The sequence below is a fragment of the Fonticula alba genome (genome assembly GCF_000388065.1).
Source record: "Fonticula alba strain ATCC 38817 unplaced genomic scaffold supercont2.3, whole genome shotgun sequence".
Taxonomy (NCBI): domain Eukaryota; order Rotosphaerida; family Fonticulaceae; genus Fonticula; species Fonticula alba.
The window spans coordinates 3,113,304-3,124,751 of NW_009242973.1; the positions used below are offsets into that span (position 1 = coordinate 3,113,304).

An 11,448-nucleotide genomic window follows, 5' to 3' on the forward strand; every position below is an offset into this window, starting at 1 on the left:
GAGGGGGCGGGAGCCGATGGCCAAGTGAGAGAAAGGGACAGAAGTACATACCCGGGGATCTGCTTGATGGCCTGCTCGGCCTTGTACTTGTAGGAGGCAATGGCAGTCCAGGGCTTGATCTTGCCATTCTCATCGGAAGGAGACTGCATGCGAGGAGGGAGCACATGGACGAGGCACGGGTCAGATACACGGCCGGCAAGGGGGTGAAGGAGCTAGCGTGCTCAGGGTCACAGGGGGGGGGGGGGGAGGGGGGGAATGTGACGAGGAGCGAAAGATGCAAAGGCAGGCCCCTCGTCCCTGGGAGAGAGGAGGCAGGAGGCAGGGGGGGGGGGAGAGAGGACAGGCAGGAGGGCGGAGGGATGGCCCTGGGACGCACCTTGCCGGCGTCGTACACCTGGGCGGTGGAAACATCGATGAACTTCTTGACCTTGCGGGCAGCGGCCTCCTTGGCGCAGTTGACGGTCAGGTTGAAGACACGCTCCTCGTAGATCTGGCGAATGGGCCAAGAGAGAGGGAGGGGGGGGGGATACCCAGGCAAAGGCCGGTAAAGGGGCAAACAAAGCAGAAGGGCAGGGAGTGAGTCGACAAGCAGGTGTGGGCAGGGGGAAATCCTCCCCTCTGAGGCCATGAAAGGTGAAGTGGATGACCATCCGACGCACGGCCTCGCTCTGGGAGTACTTGGTCTCGCCGGCCAGGTTGATGACATAGTCGAAGTCGCCGCCCTCCTTGTCGAAGGAGGCGGTGATGGAGGCCGGGACCGACAGGTTGGCCTGCTTGAACTCGACCTTCTCGAAGGCGGCCTTGTGGCGAGCGTTCATGAAGGAAGTGGCGGGGAGGGCCTTGTCCACGACGCGGATCTCCGAGGCAAGGTCATTCTCCACGAGGTGGGTGACGAAGTTGCGGCCGATGAAGCCGACACCGCCGAGAACGAGGAAAGAGGGTTTGGACATGGTGCTACTGGGGGTGGGGGGGGGAGGGGGACAGCCAGCGGCGGGCGAAGGGGGAAAGGGAGAGGAGAGATGATAGGGAGCTATGTGGAGGAGGAGGAGGAGGAGGAGGAGAGGGGGTGGAAGGTCAGCAGGGGGACCGGCGAGGGGCGGAGGAAGGGGTCATCGGAAGTTGTGGTGGCGGGCATGCCAGCAAGCGCAGGAAGAGTGCAGGGGGAGAAGGAGATGTGACACGGGCGCAGCGGCAGGCCGCCAAGGCGGATGGCGCGTGGGAGAGGGGAGTCATCGGATGGACGGGAGGACCCCGCCAAGCAGGCACACCGTGGAGGAAGAGAGGGGGGCAGAGAGAGAGAGAGGGCAACAGGGAAAGAAAGACAGAGTGGCTAACGGGAGGGGAGGAGGGCTGAGAGAGAGAGAGAGAGGGAGAGAGAGAGAGGGCGGAGGGGGGGGATGAGGGGGGAGAGAGTACTTACAAAACAAGAACTATCTTCTGCTGGTGAGGAATGCTGGCACTCCGGCCCGGAGGGGAGGGGCGGAAAAGTGTCCCCGCTAAGCACCGGCGAGAGGGAGACGGCCCCCGTACGGCCGGCCGGCCGAGACGGGATGAGAAGCCGGCCACCAAGCAGCCAGGTGCGGGCCTCCTGCCGGCCCCCGCCCGCGCACCCTGGGGTACGGGTGAGAACTCCCCGCACCCCGTCTCCGGTGCCGGACTCCCCCCCCCCCCCCCGCGCCTCTGGCCTGGGCGGGCCTCCCCTGAAGAGCCGGGCCGTGCCCCTGCCACAACCGGCCTTGATGTTTCAATTGGGCAGAGCCCAGCGCTCCAGACAGTTCTCGACCTCGACGCCGCCGAGCCGCCCGGCGCAGCATCACTCATGAGGGACGGGGGGACAGCCGCCGGGCGGGGGGCAGGGGGCAAAGACAAAGGCAAAGGCACCAGGAACGCGCAGGGGGGGGGGGGGGGGCGGGGGCACAGGTCGCGAGTCCTACGCGCCCCCACCCCGGGGCAGCCCTGGGGACTAGGACCCCTGACATCATTTATTTCCCGGGCAGACGCTGCCCCTCAGCCGGGGGCGGGGGGGACACCGCGAACCGGGCACCTGCAGCCGTGGCATTCATCCACCCACCCCCTGGGGGTGGGTGGGGTCACCCCGCCCCTTGGCAAGTCGGAATGAGCGGGAACTAACACGCTCACACACACACACACACAGCTCCGGGGAGGGAGCCAGAGGCCCGCACTTAGACACAAACACGCACACATACACGCACACATACACACACACACACACACACACACACACACACGGGAGCCGGGGAAGCAACCACTCCGAGGGGCAAAGTGAAGTGTACAAAGACCCGGAGTCGAGAGAAAAAAGCCGAGACACAGCCCCGGCACAAGGTCCCCGGCGCGAGACAGGGGCAGGAGGGCGCGCCCGGCTCCCGACACAAGCCTCGAGCTCAGGCTGGTCGAAATGCGCGTGTGATTGGGTGCGCACGTATCGGCGTGTACGAGGAAGGATGTCAGGCAGGCGGACGAGGGCGGGCCGAGCCCCTGCACTAAACACGCTACCCCCCCCCCCCCCCCCCCGCCCCCGGCAGAAGCCCGGCAAGAGGGAGGGCCGTCAAAAGGCCGAGGCCGGGGAAAACTGACACCGGTCCAGCACGGGCGACAAGCACCAAGCATTCTCCCATCCTCTGTCCCCCCCGCCCGAGGCAGCTTGAGGGGCCGTCTGAAGGAAGGGAACAGGGGGCAGGGGCGCGGGCGCGGGCACGACGCGGCACAGGGGGCAGCCCGCGCCCGGGGGAAAGTCCGTCCTAGCTGGAAAGGGCATGCGCACGGAAGCCCCCGCACCGACGAGGCTCCAGCAAACACGCACCAACGCCGGGGGCCGCTGGCCTGGAAATGCCTCGAGCGGCGACCGGACAGCGCCAACGGCAGTCCGTCCAAGGAACAAACGGCCGCGGTGCCCCCCCCAAGGGGGCTGGAGAGCCACCGCCCAGACACGACCACTGTTCCCGGTGTGTTCCCCTCGGGGCGCCGGGCCGGGGGGGGGGGGGGGGGGGAAGGGCACGGCAAGCATGCATGGAACCGCGACGCGATCGTCCGCCGCCGGTGGCGGTGGCGGCGGCCGGGGCCGTGCGTCGCGCCCCCTTGTTCCCCCCACCTCCCGAGCGGCCGGGAGGCAGGGCTGCAGGGACCGAGCCGGGTGGACGCCCCTCCCCGGCCCCCCCACCGTTAGAGAGCAGGTCGGTGAGCATTCCTGAGAAAGGTCGGACACCGGCTCACATTGCGTGCCCGAGGGTGCTCGCGCTTTCGCGCACCCGAACCTCCCGCCCCCTTGGTGCCGGCACTGCCCGACCTCGGGACCGAAGCAGCAAAGGCCGACCCTCTGCATCTTGCTACGGCGTCCGGCTCCGCGGGAACTGCAGCCGGTGTGGCGCCTAACCAATAACAAAAAGGGCCCGGCGGCTGGATGGCTCGCATGCTAGACCATTCAATCGGCCGGCCTGGCAGCTGGCGCAGCCCCAACGGGTTGCCGAGCACCCAGAGGGCCCGGCTACAAGGGGGCGCGGGGGGGAGGGGGGAATGTCGTACACGACGCGACGCCCGTGAGAAAGGCCCCACCAGAACGGCCGCCGGCTCCGAGCCCGGAGGACGCTCCGGGCCCAGGGCGCCGGCCGGAACCGCCGCGGTCGCCATCGCCGCCCCTTCGACCTAGCACGGGCAGAGACACGGAGCCGGCGCCTCGCCCGTTGGTCATCTCCCACGGGACCCGCACGGGCGAGGCCCGGAAAGCACGAAACACACGGCCCGACGCCCGAAGCCCGGCCCTCATCCAGGAGAGACACACCTCCGTCAACATGCAACCCGAGAGAGATGGCAGACCGCGGGCCCTTTTGACAAGAAGAACCTCCGGGAGCGAGGTGGGCGCTGACCCGGCTGGGGGTCTTTTGCCTTGCCCTCTTTGTTGGGCTCCTTTCTTTAGGTGCCGATATGCACGCCCCCCCCCCCCCGGCTCGGGGTGAGAGCCCCAGCTCGGCCCTTGCGCCCCCCCCCCCCGGCCCGGGGAATATGGCGGGAGAGCAGAATCGAATGGGGACGAATTTCAAATGGAACACCATTTAGGACTTTTGTGGGAGAAAGGGGGCCAAATGTGTCGACGGACGGGGGCAAAATAATTGGCACTTCGGGCTTTTCTTTTCCGCATGATTTTCGCCAGGCATCTCCCCTTTCGGAAGGTAGACAACAATTTTCCGGCAAAGGCGGTTGGCCAAGGGCCTCCGGCGGCCGGGGACCCCCGGCCCGTCCTTCCCCCCGATGTTCGCTTCCCCGAGTGACAACACGGACAGGCCGGGGGCCGCGTCCGGTGGTGGAGAAAACGGCCGGCCCAGGTCGAAAGGATCCGGTTGCCGATTGCGCCGCACAAAGCACAGGGCAGGCTCCTTGCAGGGCCCGGGAACAATGTTCGCGGCCATCCGAAAAAAGGGCCGAGCTCGGCCTCCGCGGAAGGCTCCCCCTCCCACGGACAACATACCACCCATCACCAATCGAGGAACACGCACACACAGACACACACACACACATGTATGAAAGCGACTTCTCATATTTTTTTCGAAAAGCATTTTGAGTACTGCGCGCGCGCAGGCACGGCAGGCAGGGAGACAGATTCGCCAGGACGCGGAGGACAGAGGGGAGGGAGGGAGAAGAAGGACGAGGAGCAGGCAAGGACATGGATAGACGAAGGAAGGACAGAAGGGACAGGGACGCGTGGATCAGCATGGCACGCGGCACGCGGCACGCATGGGGACACCCCCCCGGTTGTGTCTCACGAGGAAGGAGAGGGGTGGAGGTGATGGGCAAGGACAGGATGGCAGCACGTGCGGCAAACAAAAAAGGCACCCCAGGAAGTGATGCACTCCCCCCCTGCCAGGTTGGCCATATTGTCGCCTGGGAGGCCATTCTCCCCGGCACCCACATGAGGAAGAGGGGAGAAAAGGAGCAGGAAGCACGCCGTCGCATCGCGCGCCATCGACAGGGCGGGTAACAAGGGAGGAGACGACGAGAACACGAGGGACGGGGTGGGCACATGTGCACGCGCGCGCGTGTACAAGTGTGGGTGTGCGCGTCGATAGCAGCTCAAGGACAAGATGAACATGGAGGGGTACGGCGAGGGAGGGGGAGACGAGGAGGGGGGAGGGGTGGAACGGGTGTGGAGTGGATGCTGTCTCCCAAGGGCGCAGAACGCGGCAGTATGCTTTTGTGTGGACGCTCCTCCTCCTGCTGAACGACAAAGAACGGGCATGGCGTCAAGGGAGCAGGAGAAGCGCGGAGCGTGGAAGGTGGCTGGAGGAACAACGAAGGACAACAATGCATCCGTCGGCTGGAGGGGAGAGCAGGAGAACAGGAAAGGGGGATGCGCGGGGGAGGGGGGAGGGGGGAGGGAGGGGGGAGAGGGAGATAAACGGCAGAAGAGGGAACACAAATGTCGGTGAATAGACCCGGCAAATGTGGGCCCCACCGCAAATCCGGCCCTGGCCCCAGCCCCGTCCCCTCCCCCCCCTGCGCGTTTCCTCAGGCGCCTGTCTCCTCGCGCAGCGGAGGATGCCTCAACGACAAACACATAGGACAGCAATGGAGGAGAAGGGAAGGTAGGAGGGAGAAGGAGAGGAGGAAGGGACGAATAACGCCGAGCAGATGACCTTTCCTTAGCCGGAGGTAGTGGTCTCCGCGGTGGGGTCCTGGGCGCTTGCCGGGTCGGTCGGCGACACGGTGCCAGATCCAGCGGCGCCAGGATGCTGCTTCAGCAGGGGAGCCACCCCGGTGGCACCGGTCGGCGCTCCGGCGGCATGGTGCTCAAGGGTGGCCAGGCGCGGCGTACCCGAGGAGGACCCCGGAGCCGAGGCCGGCAGGGACAGCGACGAGGAGGCCGAATCCGGGGAGGGACCAGCCGTCTCGGCAGTGATCAGGGCGCTGTTGCGTCCGAGCTCCATATCATAAAAGTGTCCCGAGGAAGGGCCGTTCGGCAGGGCACCGGTGGCGGCGGCGGCGGCGGCGGCGGCGGCGGCGGCTCCAAGCCCGAGGCTGCCCAGCTGGTGGTGATGATGGCCAGTGGCCCCGAGAAGGGAAACCGACGGGTGGTGATGGCCGGGAAGGGCGGCCGAGCTGGCCGGGTGATACAGCAACGAGCTCGGCGTGCCGAGGGCATGGCCAGCAAAATGGGAAGGACCTAGGGGAAAACCGGCACGTGTGAGGGAGAATTCGCCGACGCAATTAGTTTAGGATGGAAGGGGAAGAGCGAGCGAGAGAGAGAGAGAGAGAGAGAGAGAGAGATGGAGGGAGGGAGAGATGGGGGGAGGGAGAAATGGAGGGAGCGAGAGATGGAGGGAGCGAGAGATGGAGGGAGCGAGAGAGCGAGAGCAGAGCCGAATGGTGGAATAATCGGCGGGGGATCGGCAATCGGTGGGAAGACGCACCAGCACCGGCAGTGGAATCCAGCAGCCCGCCGATTGTCAGGGCCGAGGGGTTGCGGAAGTCATGGGCACCACCGTGCGAGGAAAAGGGATGGGCATGGTGCAGGGAGATGCCGGCGCCGCTGGGGCCCGGGCCCGCCGAAAAGGGAGACAGGTCACTACGGGAGGGAATGAAAAGCCCAGATCCGGGAGGACCACCGGAGGGGACCCCGGGCCCGGAGCCGGTCGGCTCGGCCAGGGTGTCACTCGACAGCGAGTGCGGAACCAGCAAGGCATCCGGCGAGACGGCGGGCTGATCGCCGCCGGCGGGTGGCGAGACACCGCCCGCCTCGGCTGCCGCCGCGGCCAACAGCGACAGGTCATTGTCCGCGTCATCCAAGAAGGAGGCGGCCACCGCCGCGGCAGAGGAGACACTCAGCGAGGAGGCCCCGGCCCCGGCAGAGGCGCCGGTCGCCGCGCTACTCAGCAAATGGACAGGCGTGTGCAAGGAGGAGGCCCCGCCGAAGGGGACAAAGCCGCCATGCTGCTTCATGGCCGCCGAGAAGGATAGGGCCCCTCCGGGGCCGGTCCCGGGGCCGGCCCCGGGACCCAGGAAGTCACTCAGCAACAGGCCACCCATCGGGTAGGACTCGAAGGGATTGAAGGTGCCACCGCCGGTGCTGGCGGTCGTGCCGCCGGGAGCCACCACCGAGGACGGGGGAACACCGGCGGGTCCACTCGAGGGGGCGCCCCCTCCCGGGACGATGGCCACACCAGGGGCCGCCGGGTCGGCGACCTTGCCGGGCGGGGAGATCCCGGTCCCGACGGCCGCCGAAGCCGCCAGCGGGTGCTTCGGCGAAGTGGGCGGCGAGGTGGGGCCCCCGGCGCCGGGGCCGGGAGCCGCTGCTGGGGCGCCAGGCACGGCCGGTGCCCCGGCCGGACCGAGTCCAAGCGACGACACATAGGGCTGCAGGAGCGACGGCCCGGCCAGGGAGAAGGCCGAAGCCGAAAGGGCCCCGGCTCCCGGGCGCAGGAGACCGCCATTGAGCAGTGCGGACCCGGCATCGCCGGGCCGGTGGCCGGCAGTGGCACCGGGCCCCGCTCCGGAGCCCGGAGCAGCGTGCATCATATGGTGCCCATGGTGCGAGTGCAGATGGTGCGAATGCAGCTGATGGTGAGAATGGTGATGAGCATAGGAGTCCAGCCCCGGGTGGAGGGCCCCGGCTCCGGGGCCGAAATTGAGTGACCCACCGCCGGAGGTGACAAATGCCCCCACACTGCCAATGGGCCCAGGGAAGGCGGCTCCACTGCCCGGACCGGCGCCGGTAGCCGGGGAGGTCCCGCTCCCGGGGCCGGAAGCCCCCGAGGGGGACACCACTCCTCCGGTGGACGCGACACCCGGGCCAGCCACCGGGCCCGAGGCCACGCGCGAGCCGACCGCACCGAAGTTCAGCCCGGAAGAAGGGCTCGACAGGGAGGAAGGCCCGCCGCTGCCGCTGCCGCTGCCGCTGCCGGCAGAAGACCCGGCCGAGGCATCGGACCCGGCTGCCACACCGACAACCGTCGGGGGGGTGGTGTTGCCGCTGCCGGTGGAACTGACCGGCAGTGGGGGAATACCATGCTCAATGGAGGCGGTGGCCACGGCTGCCAAGCCACCGGGAGAGGCCGCCGACGGGGAGCCCCCGATAGAGGACGAGGAGGAAGAGGCGGAGGCGGAGGCGGAGGCGGAGGCGGAGGCGGAGGCGGAGGCAGAGGCAGAAGTGGAAGCCGAAGCCGAAGAGCCAGCCACCGCAGCAGTGACGGCGGGCACCGCTGCCGGCGGCGAGGGAGACGAGGACGAGGGGGAAGGCACTGCCATTACTGAAGGGGAGGGGGCCGTCGGGGCGGAGGCTGCGGCAACGGCAGCGGCCGCGGCCGCCGCGGCTGCCGACCGACCAATGCCTGCCGGGGGCCGGGGGCGCGGGGTGGCACCAGGGACAGGAACAGCGAGCGCATCACCGGCCGATGGCGGGATCGGTTGGGCAAGCTGCGAGGGGGCGGCCACCAGCTGGGCCGGGGAAACCATGCCAACCGGACCACCGGCGGCCACCGTGGGGAAGGCTGGCCGCGGAGCACGGACGGGCCCGGTCGAGGGGCCGGCCGGCGGGGGAAGCCGGTGCGTGGAGGACGGAGCGCCCCCGGCCGACGACGACGACGACGACGACAACGATGCGGCACCGGTGACAGGAGCAGGTGGCCGGGCCAGGGGGGCGCGGATGCTGCCACCGCCGGCCGCCGGACCAGCGCTCGGTGACGGATGCCCCGGGCCGGCGATGGTCCCGCCGCTCGGCAGGTTCGACGGCGACAAGATCGACACATCGCCACCAGGGCCATCGGCCACCGAGGGGGGCATGTGCCGGCCGGAAAGAGTCGGCGAGGAGACCCCCCCTGGGCCGGTGGGGCCGCCGTGAGACTTGCCGGTGGTGGTGGCGGCGGCGGCGGTGGTGGTGGTGGTGGGCAGGTGGTGACCGGCGGCCGGGGGAGTGGTAGTCCCGCTGTTCGGGGTGGCATTCAAAGACGAGTGGCTGGGGCGCCGGCTGGGGAAGCCGCTGCCATCGCCCCCCGGGGAAAGGTGCGCCGGGGCACCGAGAGAACCAGATCGACCGCGCGAGATGTACGACGAATCGAGCCCAAGCTGGTGTGGCGGTCGAAGCGAGGCAGAAGAGACCGGAGGGATGGGGAACGAAGGGGAAAAGGGAGGAGGGTCAGGATCATTGCCAGAAGGATGGCCAAGAGAGGGGACCGGGGGGGGTGTGCCATGGGGCGCTGTGGGTTTGCCTGTTCGCGCGGAGGAGGTCTCGGCGCCTCGACCCAGCTGTCCCCCCCGCCCCCGCCATGGAGCCGAGGCAGTCCGGGAAGTTGTATGGCAGGGCCAACTTCCCGCGAAGGGTTGTCGACAGGATGTGATACCCGAGGAGGATGGACGAGGTGGCCCGCTGGCCGGTCGGGCTGGCCAGGGCCGCGGGGGGGGGGGGGAGGCAGGGGGGATGGAGGAGAAGGAGAGCCAGCCAGGCCCCGAGGGCGGACCGGGTGGAGACGCGAGACGCACCTTTCCGGCGGAGGACTTGCCCGATGTTACGGGGAAGACGCCGGGATTATCGTGCCCGGCACCGCCGAGAGACACGCCACCCTGTGGCCCGTGGCCATGGCCATGGTGATGGTGGTGGTGGTGGTGGTGGTGGTGGTGAAGCGGGCCGCCCGGGCCCGTGCGCATGTTGCTGCCACTGCCGCCGCTACCGCCGCCGCCGCCGCCGCCGCCGCCGCCGCCGCCGCCGCCACTGCCACCGCGGTGACCGCCAGGCCCACCGCCGTGGATGCCCAAGTGGGCGATGTTGAGCCCGGCAGCCGAGTACTCGTCCTCCGGGTTCATCGGATCCGGGGGGTAGGCAATGGCCGCGCGACCGGGGCTGAGGTCACGATCACGACCGGTGCCGGCGCGCATGGCAGCCCGGTCGCGAGCCTTCTCCGATCGCTGGGCCAGGAACTCCGGTGTCCCGCGCGGGTAGTAGGGGTACTTGTTGGTGGTGTAATTGACCTCGAAGGAGCGCTGGGCACGCTCGATTTGGAGTTCGCGATTCCGCAGGGACACGCCGTTATTGCGAACGGCCAGCTCCAGGCTTTCGGCATGCTCATAGACGATGAAGCCGTAGCCGCGCGAGCCGCCGTTCTTGTCCCGGACGTATGTCGCATACTTGACCTTGCCGTATTTGGAAAAGAAGTCCCCGACGTCTTGGTCGGTGACATCGTGCGGGAGATTCTTCACATGCACGACAAAGGCATCGGGGTTGTTGCTCCAATCATCCAGCGGATGAAGCCAGTGCCGAGCGGGTCGGGGATTGTTGCTGGAAGCGGGGGAGGGGCAGGGGGAAGGTGTGAGGATCGGGAATGCTGAGAGGGAAGAGAGAGGGAGAGGGAGAGGGAGAGAGAGAGAGAGAGAGAGACCGAAGGAGGCAGAGAAGGGGCAGGGAGACGCAAACGCACTTGTAGGTGCGGGCATTGCCACTGGGACCGGAGGAGGCCGGTGGCGGGGGCATACTGGAAGAGGCGTGAGGGAGGAGATCCTGCTCGGGATTGGGGCCAGCAGGGGAAGAGTGGAAGTAACTGCCGGGGAAGGCATCGGCCCCGCGGGTTGGGGCGAAGGACATGTGCGCATGAGGACCACCGTTGTTTGCGCCGGCCCCGACGGCATTACCACCGGGCCCGAGGCCGGGGTGGCCAGCACCGCCATGGCCGCTGGCATTGCCACCGCCATGACCCCCGCCGCCACCGGGACCGCTGCCGCCAGGGGCCGCGGAAGTCAATGAAGACCCCGATGAGGAGGTGGCATGGGTGTCATCGGTGCGGCGGCCACGACGGCCACGGCGCTGATTTGAGGATGACCCGCCAGATCCGCCGGAACGGCCGCCAGAGGGCCCGGAGTTGGGTCCACCAGAGGCAGGCAGAGAGGACCCAAAGCCACCGGGGCCAGACGGCGGCAGCGAGGCAGCGGAAGGGGCAACGTGGGGCATGGGGGAAGCGGAGGAGTGGTGAACTCCGAGATGATGACTGGGCGGCCGCCGAGCCGGGGGGGCGGGTGTCAGGGACCGAGGCCGGGTGGCGGTGGCGGCGGTGGCGGCGGTGGGGACGGTGGCGGCGGTGGCGGCGGTAGCAACGGCAGGAGGACGCGAAGAGGGGCGCGCGTACGAATGGCCGACACCGGGGGGGAGAGCGTGATGGATCTGCGGATGCGGGGGGCTCGGGTGCCCGGGACCGCCGCCGCCGCCGGAGGAAGAAATCCGGCCGCCGTGGTGCCCACCGCCGTAGGACGGGGGATGGCTGCCTATCGATGAAGGGAGGGGGCTGTTGCCGCTGCCGCCGATGGTGCTGCTGCTACTGCTGCTGCTGCTGCTGTGGTGACCGCCCTGGCCAGTTGGCTGGTCTCGAGCTGACGCAGAACCGGACGAGGGATCGGTCATGCCTCGGCGCAATGCACGATGGGGGGCAGGGTCGCGCGCGCGAGAGGAGCGGGGGGGGG

The 11,448-nt window shown here is 68.6% G+C and overlaps 2 protein-coding genes across 2 annotated transcripts in view; both read right to left on the reverse strand.

The window, feature by feature from the left end:
* H696_02445 (hypothetical protein) overlaps positions 1-1,030 on the reverse strand; it is a 1,794-nt gene extending 764 nt beyond the window's left edge. The window contains exons 1-3 of the mRNA XM_009496349.1: positions 660-1,030; positions 377-490; positions 52-143 (exon numbers count right to left, since the gene is read on the reverse strand). Coding sequence (XP_009494624.1) covers positions 52-143; positions 377-490; positions 660-950 — 497 coding nt within the window. The 5' untranslated portion in view covers positions 951-1,030. The remainder of the gene's footprint in view (positions 1-51; positions 144-376; positions 491-659) is intronic.
* A 4,621-nt stretch (positions 1,031-5,651) lies between these two features.
* On the reverse strand, positions 5,652-11,389 carry H696_02446 (hypothetical protein; the record flags this gene model as incomplete). The annotated part of the gene is made up of 5 exons (XM_009496350.1): positions 5,652-6,172; positions 6,420-9,069; positions 9,484-10,276; positions 10,416-10,979; positions 11,118-11,389. 5 exons carry the CDS (start codon positions 11,387-11,389, stop codon positions 5,652-5,654), a joined length of 4,800 nt encoding a protein of 1,599 aa, XP_009494625.1.
* Positions 11,390-11,448: the final 59 nt, after the last annotated feature.